At 41.5% G+C, this 22,597-nt stretch overlaps 1 protein-coding gene across 1 annotated transcript in view; it reads right to left on the reverse strand.

Annotated features, from left to right (window-relative positions):
* Window positions 1–4,767: 4,767 nt before the first annotated feature.
* Window positions 4,768–22,597, reverse strand: part of HTR2A (5-hydroxytryptamine receptor 2A) — a 60,779-nt gene continuing 42,949 nt past the window's right edge. Inside the window, exon 3 of the mRNA XM_052650311.1 lies at window positions 4,768–5,567. Within this exon, the coding sequence (XP_052506271.1) occupies window positions 4,768–5,567 (800 nt within the window). The remainder of the gene's footprint in view (window positions 5,568–22,597) is intronic.

Here is a 22,597-nt window from a genome sequence, read left to right on the forward strand (position 1 = left end):
ATATAAGTTATGAAGTGTCTGAAGGCACCTGTTTTTCTGTGGATCATTTGAGTGATACCGGGAGAATGTTTCTTGCCCTCAGATTTCTTCCTGCCTCGTCTCTCTGGGGTTTAAAATTGTTGCCTTTGGTTTCTCCTCGTGGTGGGCAGCTGGAGGGATCTGTGAGAGACAGTGAGTTATCAGCTGGAGTTGCTTATTTGTTGTTTGCAACCCCATGGACTGTAGCCCGCCAGGCTCCTCTGTCTAAGGGATTTCCCAGGCAAGAAAACTGGAGTGGGTTGCCATTTTCTCCTCCAAGGGATCTTCCTGACCCAGGGATCAAACCCGCATCTCCTGCATTGGCAGGTGGATTCCTTAACCACCAAGCCACCTGTGAAGCCCAAATTACTTGTTAGAATTATTTACTAGCACTCCAGAAAAGGGAAGAAACTAGAGGGAATGGTGCATAACATAAATAAGTTTTGATGTAAATAGAAGAAAACCAGTGAAGGGAATTCTACACTGTGGTAAGAACAAAATAGAAACGAATAGTTGTCAAAAAATGAGAAGCATTCAGAGAAAGGCTAGTAGAAGCTGTTGAATAATAATGTTGCTTAGCCCCTAGTTTTGTCTAGAATTTGCTCTGTTGGCTAATAATGTATAGAGGCTTTTTTTTCTTTTCAATAACAACACATCTACAACATTTATATAGTGTTTCATAGGTTATCAAGCACAGCCATAGCCATGACCTCATTTAAGCAATGGGGTTAGTTAGCCAAGACAAGTACTAGTAGTTCCATTTTAGAGACAATGAAATCAAGGCACAGGGAATGACCTGTCCAGGTTCAAATAATCAGTGCAGAGAGAGCTAAGATGGGAACTTGCATCTTTCGGTTCTAAGTCCAGTGTTCTTTCTCCTACACCAAATTGAGCAGGGACAGAGTTTCTGCTTCAGAGTCAGATGACCCAGGCTTGCACTCATCAGTTTTGTTGCCAACTGTGTGACCTCAATGCATATTACTAACCTCTCTGAATCTCAGTTTCTCCATCTGTGAAAAAGACAGAATAATAATACATACCTGTAGGCTTGTGATGATTCCATCAAGTGAAGCAAGCAAAGCAAACAACTTACTGCCTGACACAAGACAGGTTCTCAATACATGGAGCTGGAAATACCTGGAAAAGATCCTTGTTATCCCTACTTCCCTTTTACCTATATTCAGAGGTGAAATGATGAATCAGAGCAACTTTGCTGTTTATTCAATGATATTGCATCTCGACTTTAAATAATTCTTGAAACTAGCTTGTATGAAAATGTGTGTGTGTGTGTATGTACCGATGAATGTCTTTGGGTACACCTGTATATGTGTACTCACAGGCAGGTGTACCCACAGGTGGGACCAGATATGGTGATGAAACATGGAGCGTTTGTCTGCTACAGATAACTAGAAACTGGACCGTCGCCATAAATCTAACTCAACTGGGAGGGTCCTAGCTCTTGTGACTGAGCTCCAGAAGCAATGGCTTTGTACTCTCAAAATACCTGGACAGTACCTGGAGCTCCCAGCCTGATCACTTGGGAGGTTTCAGGCAACTCTCTTTAGCAGACACAGCGATAGACTCACAAAACTGCCTTTATTTTTGAGTATACTTTATTTACAATTATTTATTCTTTCTCAAAATCGATTTAGCCTTGATTAAAATCATAACATAAAATAATCTTCACTCTATGTATTCCATATGGCACAGAATAATTTAGCACTTTATAAATATGTTTCATTGATGCACAAGTGGAGAAAGCACCCTTTGCAAAAGCAGTTACAATAACTTAGTTCAATTTTTCTATGGTAGCACTTTAAAAAATGACCATGAGATGGTGCTGTGCCCAAGTAGATTAAGCATGTTTTAAACAGATTTCTCTAACTATGACACTTAATTCTTTTCTTTAAATGTGGAACAATTTACCATTCAACTTACAGTAAAATAAGATTGGTCACTCTACTTTAATATTGACTAGGAATGAGTCTTTTAATCACAGATCCATAAATAAGTCAAGGACTGTTTCACTGGAGTAAGAGGTATGTTAAAAAGCCTTAGTGGGAATTGTCTGGTCATCCAATGGTTAGGATTCCTGTGCTTTTGCTGCCAAGGGCGTGGGTCCAATTCCTGTTCTGGGAGCTAAGATCCTGCAAGCTGTGTGATGGGCCCCCCCCCCCCCCAAAAAAAAACCCAAAACACCCACAAAACTTAGTAATCTGAAAGTCCCCAGACTTAACAAAGAACCCCAAATTACCATTTTATTTAGGCTCAATCAAGTATGTAAAAGGAACGTTGCTTTCATCACCCTCATAGAATTTTGTTAGTCTTCCCACAAAATTAGGTCAACTTCCAGTTTATTTAAAGAGCTGACACCTCTGTTACATTTTAATCTGCTTTGACAGCAATGGAAGATCATAGAAACGTTAGAACATGAAATTCACATTTAAATTGACATCATACAAACATGCACACATGTGTATATACTAAATGTTTTCAGTAATGACTCTTGCTTTCCTCCATATAAATATATAAATATTGAATAAAGTGCATGGGAACATGTCTGTACAAGTATACAGATACATGTTTGTCTATATACACTTGAAGAGATAATTATGGAGAGAAAAACAGACACATTTGTAATATATATGTAGTCAAAAGACATATCAGGCAGTATTTATGTTCATTCTGACCAAGATAAGAGTATATGGGTGTAGAATCTGTAGCCTTTACTATATAATGAGATGGGCAGAGTTATAAACTAAGGCAAAATACATTAGAGCAGAGACTTTTTAACCTTTGTATCAGTTAGTATGGTATAATCATTAAAATAGTTCAGTTCAAATGGAGCCTAGATATTAGCAGCTTACCATAAATTCTAGCTTTGAAAAAGACACCTTTCAATGTACTTAAAAGGACATAATTATTAATAGGACAGCCCTAAATACATTTCCAAATTACACAATGATATTTCCCACATTCTTTAGGTTTCAAATAGTTTTTTTCCAAATGTCACAGAGCAGAAAGCTATTTTTGACTCATACAGAGGCTTCAGTATGGTAATAACATATCTAACATCTATTCCAATAAGAAAGTACAATTTAACTTAGAGTAATGTAACATCAAGGTGAATTAACTGCTGTTCATCTCTGTCTCTTTAGCAAACCTTCCTACAAAATATTACATTACCACTTTTTTAGGGGTAGAGAGTCCAGCGTCAGTGAGTAATAAATGAGCTTGTTTTTAGGAAAGTGGAACAAAAATTTCGCTCAGTATTTGGTAGTCAGAGTTGGGGTCAAGGTTGAAGTGCGTATTCCTAAATTAATTTGCAGATTTTGACCTTCAGTGGTATTTTTTCCCTCCTTATTTGGTGGGTATTCATGGGCAAATGGTCAGGAAACTGACAAGATGATCCTCAGAGTGGAAACAAACCTGTTTCTGAGCCAGATGAGAAGGAAATAAATTGAACTGGTTCTCTAAATGTCTTGTTAATTACTATTTTTGATAAGAACCATTGTAATTAGGTTATTTTTCTTTAAAGGCAAAGATCTTGTTTTAATTATTTTTTAACTTTATACCTAGGGCATTTTTTCACACGCAGTGTACACTCAATCACCCATTGTGAATCCAAAGCTGAGCAGTTTTAGTAAATAACATACATTGATCTGAAAGCATTGGATGCCAACAGGAGGGTCACTGCATTTTACAGAGCTGTCCCGAGACTCCATGGACTGGCATGCTGCAGTTCATGGAGTCACAGAGTCGGACATGACTGGGCAACTGAACAAGACCCTACTGCAGTCAGTAGCCAAACAACCTGAGCTCGTTCCTCAATCCTGACAGTTACATCAATACTGCTTTACTGCTCAGAGGAGTGCATGCGCAATGCAATCATTAAAGGGCAAGATACCAAACACTTCTACTGTGCTGTTTAAGAGAAGCAATTTCTAGAAATGTATCTGGCAATGTTTGATTATCCTTTTGATAGGTTTACCTAGTAGAGCAAACACTAAACAAGACCACATTGGAAATTCAGAATAAAGCCCAAGGAGTAGAAGAGAAAGCAGCAATAGTTACTAAATAACATTTAAAATCTTGTTCACTTCTGAGAAGAATTAACTTGAAGTGCAGCAAATGCCAGCAGCTCTGTGAATATTTCAAAATGGCATCTATGAAAAAGCAGGAATGAAAAAGTTGTCAAGTGTTTCTTTTAAGTATCATAGCAATACAGATTTCATAACACTGTCCTTAGTGTCTTTTTGTCGTCATTCAAAATATGTATCATGGCAAGTTTTACAGAGAATTTTTCTTTATGTAAGAGGCCATTATATGTAACCAATATTTCACTGTTTAGAGCTATTTTTATTTACAGCAAAAGGTACCCAACTCATGCCATCAGTTGACATCATAGCAGCGAGGTTTCCACTTGAAAATAGAAGATAATTTAGATTTATGTATGGCCTCATTGTAATTATACAATAAAAGCTAATTACTTTAAAGACACATCATTTACAATGTTAAAAATAATATCGTAAAGCTCACAGCTGAAATGCTGTCAGAATATTTTTGAAGTGCACGTTTTGTGGCATTGAACCCTGCTTTTCATTGACAGAATAAAATGAGGCGTATAGATATTACTGTTGGTTCCACTAGACTGGCCTAATTTTCTCCAGTCTCCCAGTGTTTTTCCCCTCCCAGAGAGGGAAAACGGACTCCGGGTTGCCCTCCACGGTTGCTAAGGCAACCAGCCCATCAGACACAGCTAACCTTTTCGTTCACTGTGTTGCTACTGTCTGCAGGAGCATCTTCAGAATGCTCTTTTCCTAGAGCAACCATAGTGCAGTCATTATCTGTCGTCTTGCCATCTTTCTTCGAATTCGTTTTCGGTCCCATTTGGAGTTGACTGGACTTGTAGGCCAAGGCCGGGATAGTGTTCACTAAAATTAACTGCAATGGTTTTTTATTTTCCTTGTACTGACACTGAATATACCTGGAAAAGGCCGACCTATAGGTCTTATTGAACAGTGTATACACCAGTGGGTTGACTGCTGAGGAGAGGTAACCGATCCAAACGAACACGTTGAGCAGGGCTTCGATGACATCCCTGTTGCAGGACTCTTTGCAGATGACAGCCATTATGTTGGTGATGAAGAAGGGGCACCACATCACCACAAACAGGAAGAAGACGATGCCCAGCACCTTGCAAGCCTTCTGCTCGTTGCTGATGGACTGCATAGTTCTCCGGCCGTGGGAGCATGGCTCCCTGTGGATGGACCGCTGGAAGAGCTTTTCCGAAGACAGGGAGCTCTGAGGCAGGAAGCTGAAAGAAGCTAATTTGGTCCGTGTTCCAGGATCACTCACACACAAAGTGGCTTCTTTCTGGAGCGACTTGATGGTGAGAAAGTAGGTGATCACCATGATGGTTAAGGGAATGAAAAAGGCCACGAAAGAGCCAATCAGGACAAAGTTCTCATCCGCCAGTAAGCAACTCCCTTCCTTAAAGACTTTGGAATCGTCCTGGAGCCCAAAGACTGGTATTGGCATGGATATACCTGGAGATGGACGGAAAATGAGCCACGATTATTAAGGAAGTGAGTATATGAAGACAAGAGCATTACCACATAATGGTGGCTGTTAGAACAATTTTATATCAGCGTTGTTTAAAAGCTTAACATATACTTTCAAGAGAATTAAAATTCCCTTGGACTTACTTATCTGTTCATTAAGTATACATTATATAGTTCCTTATATTTATATTGTCCTACATAGACAATCCTTTACTTATAAAGAAATAGCAATAAATTAATTTTTCTTATGCTATGTTTTTCTGATTATAACATTATACTTATTGACTGAGACAAAGATACTTACTGAAGAAGAAACAGACCAAGAAAAAAAAAAGACCAATGATGCCACCACTCAGAGATAATCATCGTTAACAAATTGATGATGTTTATTTTAGATACACATAAACACACTGTGCACACACATTTAAAAACAAACTCAGATTCTACTTCATGTACAATTCTATAACTCTGGTTTTCACTTTATGCATCATGAGCATGAGTTATACAAATAACTTCATAAAATTAAAAACAATGTATTTCTTTCTAGAAAATTAGGAAAATGAAAAAAAAAGTAACAAGGTACGAATAATAACATGTATTCTCGCCAGTCAGGGGCACCCATAATTTGCCTTTTCCATAGTTTTAGTTTTCCATTTACACGCATATGTAAATATATATATATATATATATATATATATATATATGTGCAGGCAATATTTTATGTATAGCTTTAAATCTCATTTAATGTTAAATCATAAAACTGCATCTATTTTTAATCATTTTTGAAAAATATGATTTTATAATGTGAATTTAAAGTAACTTTAACCTGTTTTCTTTTAAAAAAAAAAAGATTTTTATTATGGAAAACTTCTGACATATACAAACACCACAACACAAAATCCAGCACAATGAGCCTATCACCCAGTTTCAACAATGATCAGTTGGAGACCAATCTTGTTTCACCCATATCCCCACCTGCTGCAACCCTCCCATGTTATTTTGAAACAAATCCAAGACATCCTATCATTCAATCTGTAAATATTTTAGTGTGTGTTTATAAAAGCCATGCACTCTTAAAAATCCTGATATTATCATGATACCATTCCCATTCCTACATAGAAATTTAAATATTTCTCTCTAATATTATTAAATACAGAGTTGGTATCCACATTCCTAACATCCCATAAAAGTTATTATATATTTTTTATAATAATTTTGTAAGTAAAGCATTCAGAAGGGTGGATTACAAACAAATTAGCAGCCACAGGCTTTTCTTATTGACACATATGAATTTTGGGGACAGGATGAGCCAAATATATGGGAATTTGAGTCCACGGTCAAGTTGCCTTTTCACTCAAATTTGGGGAGCTTTTAGAGTTGTTAGGCTCAGGCAGAGGAAGGCGCAGAGGGAATAAAGGCAACAGCTGGCCTCTAATCCAACTAGGTCCGTCTAGTCAAGGCTATGGTTTTTCCAGTGGCCATGTATGGATGTGAGAGTTGGACTATAAAGAAAGCTGAGTGCCGAAGCACTGATGCTTTTCAACTGTGGTGTTGGAGAAGACTCTTGAGAGTCCCTTGGACTGCAAGGAGATCCAACCAGTCCATCCTAAAGGAGATCAGTCCTGAATATTCATTGGTAGGACTGATTTTGAAGCTGAAACTCCAATACTTTGGCCACCTGATGTGAAGTGTTGACTCATTTGAAAAGACCTGGATGCTGGGAAAGATTGAGGGCAGGGGGAGAAGGGGATGACAGAGGATGAGCTGGTTGGATGGCATCACCGACTCAATGGAACTGGGTTTGGGTGGACTCTGGGAGTTGATGATGGACAGGGAGGGCTGGCGTGCTGCGGTTCATGGGGTCAGTAAGAGTCAGACATGACTGAGTGACTGAACTGAACTGAACTGAAAGTGGTCACAAACCAGCCAACAACAGTTTCATTCCCATGCCAGGAGCTACTGCTTGCTTGACTCTTGCTATCCGCGGAAAACTTCCGTTGAGCTCATCTCCATCCAAACAGGGATCGGACTGTCCTAACCTCATGTCACCTCACACTGGCCATCCTTGCAAGGAGGGTACATCAGCTTGAGTTATTGTAATGCTGGACGCAAATCTTCCTCAGTGACACCGGCCATTATGGTCACAGGCTGAACTGACTGTATCTGTCACTTGTCTGTGCAAGGCCATCCCAGGATTCTTGGAAGGTGGAAATAAATGACATCAGAACTACTCTTAAGGACACTCGGTGTGCTTGATGACTCTTCATTTCCTTCATTCCTCTCTGTACCTGGCCTGCTTCTGGGAACATGCTGTGGGCCAAGAAGAGATGAAAGAAATGTGGTTCCAACAGGAACATCCTCTGAGATTTTGGATACATACCAGTTTTGCTTATCCTTCAACAGACTTTTTTAGAAAAAAATACTTATTTTTAATTGGAGGATAACTGCTTTACAATATTGTCTTGGTCTCTGCCATATATCAGCGTATATCAGCCATAGGTATACATATGTCCCCTCCCTCCTGAACCTCCGTCCCACCTCCCACCCCATCGTACCCCTCCAGATCGCTACAGCACCGGCTTGAGCTCTCTGTGTCATACAGCAAATCCCACTGGCAGCCTATTTTACGCGTGGTAATGTATGTGTTTCCACGCTACTCTCTCAGTTCGTGCCACCCTCTTTCCCTCACTGTGCCCACAAGTCTGTTCTCTATGTCTGTGTCTCCATTGCTCCCCTGCAAGTTGAGATGTGGTTTCTAAGAAGAGTGTTTTGTTTTTCTAGGTATTTGCACTAACTGTAGAAGGTGTTTCCTGTGTTAATCTACATGACCTTTGTTAGTGTGGTTGTTCACTACTTAGAATGGATGCAACCAACATGCTTCCATGGATGTGGTGAGGATAAAATGAACCAAAGATGCAGGGTACCTAGGGCAGTGTTCAGTGCAGAGCAGATGTTCTGCCAATGGGATGTAAACACAAGAGCAGCCTTTTCCCAGGATTATTCAGATTAAATACATTCACTTGATTTTTCCCTAATTTTGTCATATTTTGCTTTGCTTGTATATTCTGGACATTAATGTATGAAAAAGTGAAAGCTGCTCAGTAGTGTCCGACTCTTTGTGACCTGTTGGACTATACAGTCCTGGAGTTCTCCAGGCTAGAATACTGGAGTGGGTAGCCTTTCCCTTCTCCAGGGGATCTCCCCAACCCAGGGGTTGAACCCAGGTCTCCAGCATTGCAGGCAGATTCTTTCCCAGCTGAGCCACCAGGGAAGCCCAAGACTACTGGAGAGGGTAACCTATCCCTTTTCCAGCAGATCTTCCCGACCCAGGAATCGAACCAGGGTCTTCTGCATTGTAGGTGGATTCTTTACCAACTGAGCTACCAGGGAAGCCCACTTTAAAGTATAATAGATCTTAAATCAAAAGAAATTAAAAAGACTTTTGGCTATTGGCTCTATAGTTAATAAATAATGATGTAATTATTATCTTCTGCCAGGGTGACGAAGGGGCTCAATCAATTTTAATTTTGTCCAGCTAGAACTGTTGATTGCTTCTCTAATGTGATGAATTACAGCCATTACGATTTGTCATGATACACAGAAACAAAATACCAACCATCCAAAAAACGTGTATGATTTTGTTATTCAACTCTTGGCTGTGCATTTTCCTGATTAATACAGAGGAAGTTACCACCTTGAGAGCCTCTTGCCCTATTTGTTTGTGACCTGGTAATTTATATAAGTGGCAGTTCTCAATTAACCAGAATATAGGATTGCTTAAGAGACCAAATTCATCAATCATTTTCAATCATTTGGAATTCAAATGTGTGTCCTTGTTTGGGGAGAAGACATTTTCTCTCTCTCTCTCTCTCTCATACACACACCCTTCCAGAATGGCCCAACTTTTGTGGTCAGGGAGGGAGAGGAATGATCATGGAAGCCGAGAGTCCTCCATTAGGTCTGGGGTGAAGAGCTACTGTAAAGTGGGTGGGGCAAGAGGCACAGGAAGGGCCTCGACTTGGGGGACCTTGGTTAGGAGGGACAGAATGAAGTGCTTGGGTCTTTAATGGCCATTCCTCTTTGAATGTAACAAAAACACCTTGAATGCTCTCATATACCGTTCTTTTCAGTGCCTCACTCAGAGTAGATGGTAAACAGGGGTTTAGGGAGAGACTAACTATACAGTTAAAGTAATAGTCTGTAAAAGAGGGGGAGGAATTTTACCTCAAAGAAGCAGAACACTCCGAGAGACTTTGTGGACACAATAAGCAATTCAAAAACGCTCCTACCAGGAGAGACAGAGATGCTGGCAGACAGCCGAGACTGTGGTCGGAGCCATCTACAGTGCTTTAATTTTCTGGTTGCTTTGTTTGATAATAGCTGCTTTTGAAGACCTGAGATCTCCTCTCACTTGAAATTTCTGCACATAAAGCATTTTCCTTTATGAACAAACAGACAGTAGTGCGAGCTACTCTGCATCTTAATATATTTTTCTGAGGAGTGGAAAACAGCAAACAAAATTCAGTATCAGTATCAGATCCTCCTTGCACTTTGCGTCTTTCTTTTTATTAAGACTAAGACAATGAAGTGAATAGGAACCTTAGACACCCAGGAACATGAAGGCTTCGGTTGGTGATCTTTCTTTTAGGGTAACCCTGTTTAGAATTTGCATATAAGGTTTGCCCCTCTGGTTAACATCTTACCACAGTCAGGGTGAATGGCCTTAACTCTGCAGCACTGACTGTGAAAAGCAAACTTTATTCTCAGTCCTAGATTTTTACACTTTAATATCTTGGGACTGAAGGTATTTCTGAGACAGTGTTTCTGCGTGAAAGAGCAAGCAGAGATTCTCTGATAGGGAGCCAGTGGGAATCCCCAGGACCTCAAAGACCAAATTTTGCTTCATAGGTTTCTTTCTCCTGAAACTACTACTCTTCCTTTGCATTTTAATACATGAGGTTTTTTTTTTTTTTTTTTTAAGTAATAGGAATGGATTTATTAGCAGTTTGAGAGAAAGCACCATGCATGGTAACTGCTTGCTACTCATCATACCGTAGGGAGAGATAGGTTGAATATATAGGCCAACTGGGGCTGGGACTTACCATCCTTCTAGTACAGAGCTTCTAATATAGCTCTGAGTCTGCCCAAGAGTTGCTGAATTCCTTATAAATCGGTGGTCTGCTAACGAGGCAGATGTACATAACAGGGAAAGCCAGATATGCATGTCAGTTACCCGGGAAATTGTATGTTTCTTCTTAGATAAATTCTGAATTTCTCAGTTTTTCCCTAAATAATCTTATTTATTTATTTATTTTTGGCTGTGCTTGGTCTTAACTGCTGCTTGGGCTTTCTCTAGTTGCCACGTGCAGGGGCTGCTCTCTAGTCGCAGTACGCGAGTGCATTGCGGTCGCTTCTCTTGCCATCGGTGGAGCGCAGGCTCTGAGGCTCCCGGGCTTCCGTAGTTGCAGCACGTGGACTCAGTAACTGTGGCTCCTGGGCTCTAGAGCACAGGTTCAATGGCTGGGGCACGTGAGCTTAGTTGCTCCACAGCACGTAGGATCCTCACAGGTCAGGGATCGAACCCATGCCTCCTGTGCTGGCAGGCAGATTCCTTGCCATTGAGCCACCAGAGAAAGTGAAAGTGAAGTCGCTCAGTCGTGTCCGACTCTGCGACCCCATGGACTGTAGCCTACCAGGCTCCTCTGTCCATGGGGTTTTCTAGGCAATAGTAGTGGAGTGGATTGCCATTTCCTTCGCCAGGGGATCTTCCCGACCCAGGGATTGAACCCAGGTCTCCTGCATTGTAGACAGACGCTTTACCGTCTGAGTCACCAGGGAAGTCCTGAGCCAGCAGGGAAGCCCCCTGCATATCTCTATTAATAAACTGTAGCTTTTCAAAGTAGTTTTACAGTTATTCATTTACTCTGAATTGATTTTATTTTTACAAAATTGTAAAAATGTTATCCACACTGCCCTATAGGCAGACAAACATTTCACTTTATAGAAAAACAGGTTTAGCAAGCTTAGGTCATTTGTTTAGAATCACACAGCAATTTAGGGGCAAAATCAAGACCCGTCTTGGGTTTTTCAGTTCTTATGGTTGATTTTTTTTTACCTGCTTATTTGTTCCTTTTATGGTAGTTATAACAGTCTGTGACTTTATCAGAGGTCCTTAGCATTGGTTGTAGGAACACCGTGATAGCCCTAAAATTTGCAAAATTTATGTATATGTACATTGTTTTAGAGAAGATAGAGCCTTCATCAGATTATCAGAAACGTTCTTGCTCCCAAGGCTGTTAATAACCCCTGAATTATATCAGTGCCCTACCTACAGAATACACACACACACAATCCCCAATGATCCTCTGTAACTTGATGCTTTCTTTTTCATTCTTTACTCTCAAAGTTGAAACTTTCTCTAGTGAGACATTATCTTTGAGGCCAGACATTTTAAAACTGACATCCTTATAATCAACACCTAGTTTCTTTTTTATATTGCAGTTATTCTCAACCTTGCGTGCATATTAATATTACCCTGGGAGCTTTCGAAAATTTTATCGCCTGGGCTCCATTCCCAGAAGTTCTGACGTTAGCACTTTGAACAATACTAATGCTCAGGTCCTGCCGGGATATTATTATTAAAACAGAAGAACACAGCTGATCTTAATCTACAACCGGTGTCAAGAACCCATGATGTATAGGATTAAAAGTGCAGTAAAAAGTGTGGATTGTGAAATAAAACCAAATCAAGTAAAATTTAACAATTCTGCCCTTTGCCTTCATTAAATAAATCTATTAATTTTCCAACCGACTCAGGCCAACTTCCTGCTGCAAACAGCAAGGCAACGTAGAGAATTGATGGAGAGTAGTAGTTAATTGGGGGAGAAAAGTGTTGAGTGAGGTTATTATGTGAAGCCCCAAATCTTTGTTGCAATTCTTTAACTATTATGACTAAATGTCCGAAAAGCCTTTCAAGCTTGTATTCTGCCCCAGTCCATATACGATTCTTGGAAGGAATGCTCCAAGTCTGCCTGTGGTCCATGCAGCTGTGCACTCACCGCCCAAGCTGGTGCCCTTGGTTCCCCGTCCTTGCTTCCTAGAAAGGTGACCTCCTGCTCTTCTGACCCTCATTCCTTTTCTGTTGTGTTTGTAGCCCAGAAGTTGTGCTTTTTTAAATTTAATTTTTATTTTATGTTGGTGTACAGTTGATTCAGGGCTTCCCAGGTGGTTCAGTGGTCAAGTATCTTCCTGCCAATGCAAGAGACTCGGGTTTGATCCCTGGGTTGGGAAGATCCCCTGGAGCTGGAAATGGCAACCCACTGCAGTATTCTTACCTGGGAAGAAATCCCATGGACAGAGGAGCCTGGTGGGCTACAGTTCATCTGGTTGCAAAGAGTCAGACACAACTGGGCAACTAAACAGCCACAACATAGTAACTAAGTATACAGCTAAAGGGCTTTAGTTCTACATATGCATATATCCATTCATTTTCAGATTCTCTTCCTGTGTAGGTTATTGCAGAATATGGAGTAGGGTCCCTGTGCTGTACAGTGGGTCCTTATTGATTATCTGTTCTATATAATAGTGTATATATAGTAGTGTATATATGTGAATCCCAAACTCTTGATTTACCCCCCACCCTCACCCTCAGTGAAGTTGTGCTTTTAACGTGACCATCTTGCACTGAAAGGTTGAGAGACTGCATTCTGACTTGTTGAAGGTGTGTTTTCAGCCATGGACAGGACACCTGGAAGTCCATCCAGGTGCCTCATTCCAGGCGGATCCGTGTCTATCCACCACCTTCATCACCTGACCATATGTCATGAAGCCCAGATAGAATCTGAATGATATGATGGAATTAAAAAAAAATGATCAGAGTCTCATTTTCTTGTTGGAATACAACAGAGATACTTTTCAAATTCTTTCATTCAACTTGTCATCTGTATTGATAATAAGTGGACATCACACTATCCATTAACGGAAAAATGTCCTTTTCTAGACCATATGTTTAGCCATGTGCTCAAGAGCCAAGGTTTATTTACAAAATTTCATCTCTGCCCAACATACATCTTCGAAGAATTATATCTTTTCTTCCATGTGTTTAAAAAGGGATAGAGTTTTGGGGTGATTCCTTCTGAAAGCCTGAAGAATGAATTTCACATGTGACAGCTCATTTCAGGGCCTCTGGGCTTGGAAGGCGTGTGCAGAAACAGTGTCCCTAATGCTTGAGTCCACGCTATAAGATCTCTGTGATCTGGTCTTAATGTCATTATTTACCTTTCTCGATTCTGACACAGCCATGTGGTGTTCTCTGTCTTCTTTATGTCATATCTTGAACTGTTCAGGAGGATATACATATGAGGCTTGAAAAAGCAAGAGAGTTCCAGAAAAACATCTATTTCTACTTTATTGACTATGCCAAAGCCTTTGACTGTGTGGATCACAATAAACTGTGGAAAATTCTGAAAGAGAGAGGAATACCAGACCGCCTGACCAGCCTCTTGAGAAACCTGTATGCAGGTCAGGAAGCAACAGTTAGAACTGGACATGGAACAACAGACTGGTTCCAAATAGGAAAAGGAGTACGTCAAGGCTGTATATTGTCACCGTGCTTATTTAACTTATATGCAGAGAACATCATGAGAAACGCTGGGCTGGAAGAAACACAAGCTAGAATCAAGATTGCTGGGAGAAATATCAATAACCTCAGATATGCAGATGACACCACCCTTATGGCAGAAACTGAAGAGGAACTAAACAACCTCTTGATGGAAGTGAAAGAGGAGAGTCAAAAAGTTGGCTTAAAGCTCAACATTCAGAAAACTAAGATCATGGCATCTGGTCCCATCACTTGATGGGAAATAGATGGGGAAACAGTGGAAACAGTGTCAGACTTTATTTTTTGGGGCTCCAAAATCACTGCAGATGGTGATTGCAGCCATGAAATTAAAAGATGCTTACTCCTTGGAAGAAAAGTTATTACCAACCTAGATAGCATATTAAAAAGCAGAGATATTACTTTGCCAACAAAGGTCCATCTAGTCAAGGCTATGGTTTTTCCAGCGGTCATGTATGGATGTGAGAGTTGGACTGTGAAGAAAGCTGAGCACTGGAGAATTAATGCTTTTGAACTCTGGTGCTGGAGAAGACTCTTGCAAGTCCTTGGACTGCAAAGAGATCCAACCAGTCCATTCTAAAGGAGACCAATCCTGGGTGTTCATTGGAAGGAATGATGCTGAAGCTGAAACTCCAATACTTTGGCCACCTCACGTGAAGAGTTGACTCATTGGAAAAGACTCTGATGCTGGGAGGGATTGGGGGCAGGAGGAGAAGGGGATGACAGAGGATGAGATGGCTGGATGGCATCACCCACTCGATGCACATGAGTTTGGGTGAACTCCGGGAGTTGGTGATGGACAGGGAGGCCTGGTGTGCTGTGATTCGTGGGGTCGCAAAGAGTCAGACACGACTGAGTGACTGCAATGAACTGAACTGAACTGAACTGACTCTTCAGCTGGTGGATCTGCCTGCTCCCAGCTGTGTCTTCTGCCAGTGGTGTACTTGGGGCATGGCAGTGTCCTGCTGCTGGAGCAAGGGTCCCATTCTGTGTACCTGCAGCACCTCGGAGGGTTACCTATTAATCCAAGCTCAACTTGTGGAAACACAGAAGTGCATAGCAGGAGAGACTCCTGAGGGCACAGGCCTTGGAAAGAAGCACATTGTAGGAGAGAAATACTGAGAATATCTGGGGATGCAGGACAGAGAGGAATGTGGTATCTAAAGCACGTTGGTTTGTTCGTAAAAGCCTTGAACACCTCAGGGGAAGGAAGATGCTCTGTACGCAGAATCTGGAAGGTACAGTCTCACTTCTCCATTTTGCCCCAGATCAGTTCCAATGCCACTCTCTCCCCTGAAATGCTCTGCCAACTCCTGGGGGGCTCCAGAATTTCTCTGTGGCAAGGACCTGGGGTGGCAGCTGGGTGGGTGTGTGGAGCAAGGCAACTTGTCTTGTGGCTACATTTGTTTTCACTTTGACTGTGTGATGATTTGGGGGTGACCTGGGGGCTATAGACGGAGATCATGTTCCCAGACCATAGTCCACATTTCTTTTAAGACATATCTCAGGACATCACTTAAGACACCCCTGGTATGAAGCCTTCCCCTAATTGTTTTTCTCTAAAATAAGAGCCTTTTTCCTTTATAGACCTTTATGTGAGTGTGCGTGCTCAGTTGCTTCAGCTGTGTCTGAATCTTTGCTATCCCATGGACTGTAACCCACCAGGCTACTCTGTCCATGGGATTCTCCAGGCAAGAACACTGGAGTGGGCTGCTGTGCCCTCCTCCAGGGGATCTTCCCATCCCAGGGACCAGACCCAGGTCTCTGCATCTCCTGCATCGCTATAGACCTTCATCACCTCCATAAATCATTTATATTGAGCTCACCCACCCTTCTAATGCCTTAGAATTTTTCTCTAGAATTGCCATTTCAACCATGAGATGATAATCTCATTATGATAATCGGTTATGTGACATCGCTTATTTTACTTATTGCAGGTTCCTCCAGCAGCTAATGCAGCGCTGCTCATCCTTGGGTCTGGGCAAATGCTTGTGGGGCTGATTGAATGAATGAGTGGAAAGAGGAGAAAAGATGAGGAATTACAAAGGTAAATTATAATAATAATTCTTATAGACATAACTTGAATTTACTGGATTATTTCATAATGTTATCCTTCATTTTTGCCAGAGAAACACAATAAATGAGCTTACCAGTTAGCCACCTAGGGCAGAGAGAGGGAAATCAGATAATTATGGGGTCATTAACTTGTATACCTTCTGAGAAAACTACATAGAGGATTAACCAGCACATGAGCTGACCATCTGAACAGCTATGATCACAGGGAAAAGAAGCTGTGAAATGCAGTGTCCGAGGAAGAATCAGGAGACCTGGGTTTCTTCCTGTCTGTTCTGATTCATTACCTAGATCTAGGGCTGTTGTTTTTATCAAAGTTCTCCTTCAGGTAAATTACACAGGTACATATGAGGAAACTAGAGCACAAGACGATGCGGAAAACACAGAACAAGGCATCACAAGACACAGGTTTGCATCGCGACTGTCAGTCACTAGCTGGGTGACCTCAGACTGCTTAATTGTGACTCCTCTCTCTGCAAGGTGGAGATAAGAAAAAGAGGCCTTCCCTAACTTACCTATAGGGCCTTGGTGAGAAAACAAGGCCCTGTGTCTGAATTATCTTATAAACTTTTAAGATAGCAGTTATTATAATGTCCTTGACATTATGCTTGAGTATGCCAAGCTTGACTCATTATACTCTGAGTATACCACAGAAGACCTTTGAGAACCTTTGTGAAGCCTAAGATCTTGCGGGGAAAACAAAATAGACACAGGTGATTTAGAAAGACAGCAGTGCAGTATTTAAAATGGATAACCCACAAAGTCCTACTGTATAGCACATGGAGCTCTACTCAGTGTTATGTGGCAGCCTGGATGGGGGAAACCTTTCCCTTCTCCAGGGGATCTTCCCAACCCAGGGATCAAACCCAGGTCTCCAGCATTGCAGGTGGATTCTTTACCAACTGAGCCACAGGGGAAGCCCAAGAATACTGGGGTGGGTGACCAATCCTTTCTCCAGTGGATCTTCCTGACCCAGGAATCGAACTGGGGTCTCCTGCATTGCAGGCGGATTCTTTGCCAACTGAGCTATCCGGGAAGCCTTTAGAAAGACAGCAGTGCAATATTTAAAACAGATAACCCACAAAGTCCTACAGTATAGCACACTGAACTCCACTCAATGTTATGTGGCAGCCTGGATGGGAGGGGCGTTTGGGTGAGAATGGATACATGTATCTGTATGACAGAGTTCCTTTGCTATCCACTTGAAACTATCACAATATTGTTATTTGGCTATGTGTATGCACTCAGCTGTGTCCGACTCTACAGCTCCATGAACCGTAGCCTGCCAGGCTCCTCTGTCCGTGGAATTTTCCAGGCAAGAATACTTGAGGTTAATTTGGCTATAATCCAATTAAAATAAAAAGTTAAAAAAATAAAATTAAATAAATAAATAAGAAAATAGCAGTGTAGGATGGAATGAGACCAAGAGGCAAAGCAGGTGATGTGGATGAACACTCGTCCGCAATGTCAGAATGTGAGGGTCATTGTGCGTTAGTGTCTCTGGGAAAGAGTTGTGTAGGAGACTATGTGGTTAAGCTGGGTTTCGTGGGTGAACAGACTCTGCACAGGGGTCAAATCCAAAGGTAGAGGGGCAGGTATCCTATTGCTGAACACACAGGGCTGTAGTACACCTGCCAGGGAGCACTGGCCAGGGCTGAGTTCAGTTGTGTTTGGCATGCAACTGTGAACTCAGGAGCAAGGGCACGTGCCTGTCAGCGGCAAGAAGCAGTTCCTCTCTCTGTGATAGCAACCTATTTTAGTCATTCATCCAGTGATCAAATATTAATTGAACACACAGAGAATTAGGTACTTTAGGAGCTGACAGGAAGAAGGTGCTTACGTCTATAATCACTACAATTCAAGACTTTTGCCTGTCATTCACGAACTCATCAATCCAAATCAAGACTAGGGAGGAAGAGCATACAGAGGATAAGCAGAAAATCTAGGTTTAGCCCTGGCATCAAATTGTTAAAATGCAGTTAAGGTAAATCTTGATATTTTTTTAAGGCAGGTATAATGCAGGATGGCGGGCTTCCCAGGTAGATCAGTGGTAAAGAATCCGCCTGCCAACGCAGGAAATGCAGGTTTGATCCCTGGGTCGGGAAGATTCCCCGGAGAAGGAAATGGCAACCCCCTCCAATATTCTTGCCTGGAAAATCCCATGGACAGAGGAGTCTGGTGGGCTATAGCCCATGGGGTCACAAAAGAGTCAGACACCACTTTGCTACTTAACAACAACAATGCAGGATGGCAGTTCGCAAGTATTTCGGTCTCAAGACTCTTTCACACATTGAAGAATTATCAGGGACTCCAAAGAGTTTTGTTTCTGTGGGTTATATCTATAAATACTTGTTGTGTTAGAAAAGAAAGCTGAGAACACTTACAATAATAATTTACCAATCCATTTAAAAACAAAACTAATAACCCATTATGTATTAACATAAATAACATTTTTATGAAAAATAATTATGTTTTCCAGAATGAAACAGTGAGAAGAATGGCTCTGTTTTGCAGTTTTGGAAATTTCTTTTATGCCTGACTTAATGGACGACAGCTGGATTCTCACACATGCTTCTTCTTCAGCCTGTTACATCACATGCCACGTATCCTCTGGAAAATTCCACTGCACCCTCATAAAACAATGAAAGGGAAAAGAGAAAATGACAGCTTATTTCCCCCAACTTTATCAAGATATATGACATATACCACTGTGTAAGTTTAAGGTATATAATATGATGGTTTGATACACATACACTTTGCAAAATGTTTACCACAATAAGGTTGGTTAACATATCCTTTATCTCATAAAATTACCATTCTGTTGTTGGTACAGTGAGAACACTAAAGCGCTGTGCTCTTAGTAACTTTCAAATATACAATATGGTATTGTTAGCTACAGTCACCATGCTGTACCTTAGATCCCCAGAACTTATTCATCTTATAACTGGAAGTTTGAATTCTCATTTCCCCCAACCCTCAGTCCCTGGCAACCATCATTCTGATCTGTTTGTAAAAGTTCAATTTTTAAGATTCTACATACAAGTGGGATCATACAGTATTTGTCTTTCTCTGCCAGACATTCACTTAGCATAATGCCTTCAAGGTCCATCCATGTTGTCACAGAAGGCAGGATTTCATCCTTTTTAATGGCTGAGCAATATTCCCTCTTTATCTATACACACCGCATTTTCTTATCCATTCATCAGTGGACCCTTAGGTGTTTCCATATCTTGGCTATTGTGAATAACGCTGCAAACAACGTTGGGGAGGTGGTATAGACATCTCTTCAGGACAGTGATCTCATTTCCTTTGGATATGGTGATAACAATGTTGATGACGATGATGATGTTGGTGATAATAATAGTATTAGCTTGCTAGACTTCCTGAAAGTGTCCCAGACATCCCTGGAATCCACACTGAAGACCACTGATGGAGAAGAAAAAGCCACCAGCTTCAACTCAGAAAACTCAAGTTTGGATCCCCTGTGACCTTAAGCAAACCACTTAATCCATCTGAGCTTTTTCTCCCATAAAATGGGGGATTGTTTAATAGTATCCCTATTAAAGAATTCTCATGAGGACTATAAATGAGAATTTCTCTACTGTTGGTATAGTAAATATTAGGTCTTAACTTGTTAAGTCTTATTCTGTCTAGCAGACAGAAGTAACAGAGAAAAATCTTCAACAGCCTTTCTTAATGTGCAGAGTCCTTCATTCTATGTGAAAATCTCTGCTGTGGCTGAAACCACCAAAGTTTCATTGCAGACCTGCCTGGTATGATGAGGAAACTTCTATTTTCCTTGTCCACTGAGTATCAGAGCTTCCTGCTTCATCAATGTCACGTCTCTACCAGGGACTCAATTCTGCTGCCACTGGGAACCTGACACCTCAGCTACCTCCATGCTGGCAAAGACATTCTGTTTTTTTTTTTACTTTGCTCTTTTCCATATCACAGTTTTGACAAATGCTGCTCTTTGGAGGAACCTCGGCCATGAGCCAATGTCTGACCAGCAAGGAAGGCTGGGAATTTGAGTTCTGCGTCTTGGGAATGTCTCCAAATACAGAAAGGTTTGTTGGAAGACATGGCCAGCTATGACTATGCCAGATACCCATCTCACCAGACCTAGCTATGCTACGATTTGCAGCTGTTATCACTGGGCTAGGGGCAGGGAAATGCCTTTTTCAAAGATGACAGACAGTGCTGGAATTCTCGGCCTTTTGCTACTTTCCTCTTCTTCCTGCGATTGTCCTCTTTTGTCATCCCTGCAGTCAGCACATGCTCAAATATTTAATACATAGATCAGTCTGGAAATTACATACTAATAGGTGTGAACTTGAATGCGTAGGGCACTGGTGTAGTCATATAACTGAGTTCTGTGTTGGAGTATAAGAGGATGGCAGAGTAGTGCCTGGTAAGCTGAACAGTGTCTAAGGACAATCAGGTTCAATTAAGAAAAAAACACATTGTGCAAGCCAAACAAAACATCTGTATGCCAGACCAATTTTTCATTATTCAATTAGCTTGGCATTGGTTTGGAGCTTTAAAAAGTTTTTTTTCTTTTTGCATTGTGTATTCGCCCTGCCCCCATAGCTGCTGGTGTAAATAAACTGCATCTCCTGTTAGTGGAAAAAAAAAAAAAATTAAAGTGCTTTTAAGTGGATTCTTCTTTACTTACATCTCTTATAGGTTTCTCATCTTGCCATGTTCTTGGGGTCATTGTCCCTGTACTGATAAACTGACATTGTTTCTACCAGAAGGCTCAAACACATTTTAATTTGGTTCTTAAGTCCTGTGATCAAGCAGGGTCTTTCTCAGCATGGGTGGCAGACACACTCCCCTTGGACACAGATCAATGCAATAGCCACACAGATAGGTAAACTCTTGTTCTGACACTGTCCCTGGAGGAGGGGGACATGGAAAGTCACCAACCAGTGGCCCCCTTTTCTAACTTAAGCTACCCTTCTGTATCTCCCTCCTGTCTTAGCCACTCTCTCCTTGAACTGCTAGGTTTGTAGAACTTGGTAGCTTCCCACTCTTTTATCAAAAACTCATCAGAGAAGATCCCCTGGACGAGGAAATGACAATCCACTTCAGTATTCTTGCCTGGGAAATCCCAAGGACAGAGTAGCCTGGTGGGCTATGGTCCACAGCGTCACAAAGAGTTAGATATGACTGAAGTGACTGAGCATGCACGCACGCACTGGTTGGCCAAGACCTCTAAACTTCCCATCCGGTTTAAGGAAGCCTGAGATGAAGAACTTTGGGTTTTGATTTCTCCCAGACTGTATTTTCAGTGAGTGATAATAAAATTGCTACTCAGTAAGATTTCATTTATTCTAACTTCTACCAAGTTATGTTGTTGTTCAATCGCTAAGTTGTGTCCAACTCTTTGCAACCCCATGGACTACAACATGCCAGGCTTCTGTATCCTTCTGCTGCTGCTAAGTTGCTTCAGTCGTGTCCGACTCTGTGCAACCCCAGAGATGGCAGCCCACCAGGCTCCCCCGTCCCTGGGATTCTCCAGGCAAGAACACTGGAGTGGCTTGCCACTTCCTTCTCCAATGCATGAAAGTGAGAAGTGAAAGTGAAGTCGCTCAGTTGTGTCTGACTCTTCACGAGCCCATGGACTGCAGCCCACCAGCTTCCTCTGTCAGTGGGATTTTCCAGGCAAGAGTACTGGAGTGGGGTGCCATTGCCTTCTTCATTCCCTATCCTTCACTATCTCCCAAAGTTTGCTCAATCTCATGTCCATTGTGTTGAAGATGCCATCCAACCATCTCATCCTCTGTCGCCCCCTTCTCCTGCCTTCAATCGTTCCCAGCATCAGGGTCTTTTCCAATGAATCAGCTCTTTGCATCAGGTAACCAAAGTATTGGAGCTTCAGCTTCAGCATCAGTCCTTCTAGTGAATATTTGGGGGTTGATTTCCTTTAGGATTGACTGGTTTGATCTCCTTGCTGTCCAAGGGATTCTCAAGAGTCCACACCACAGTTTGAAAGCATCAGTTCTTTGGCATTAAGCTGTCTTTATGGTCCAAGAAGTTAATTTGCCAGTTATTTGTTAAAATTGAAACTCTTAGAATAACTCAGACCAGAAGAACACTCTCATATAGATAACTTCTATACCTTGGAAACAGGGACTTCTGAAAAATTCCTCAGTTGTCCTCTTAGGTTTGGGCTTCCCTGATAGCTCAGTTGGTAAAGAATCTGCCTGTGATGCAGGAGACCCCGGTTTGATTCCTGAGTCAGGAAGATCCCTTGGAGAGCGGAAAGGCTACTCATTCTAGTATTCTGGCCTGGAGAATTCCACGGATAGTCCATGGGGTA

Source organism: Budorcas taxicolor, chromosome 12, assembly GCF_023091745.1.
Source record: "Budorcas taxicolor isolate Tak-1 chromosome 12, Takin1.1, whole genome shotgun sequence".
Taxonomy (NCBI): Eukaryota; Metazoa; Chordata; class Mammalia; order Artiodactyla; family Bovidae; genus Budorcas; species Budorcas taxicolor.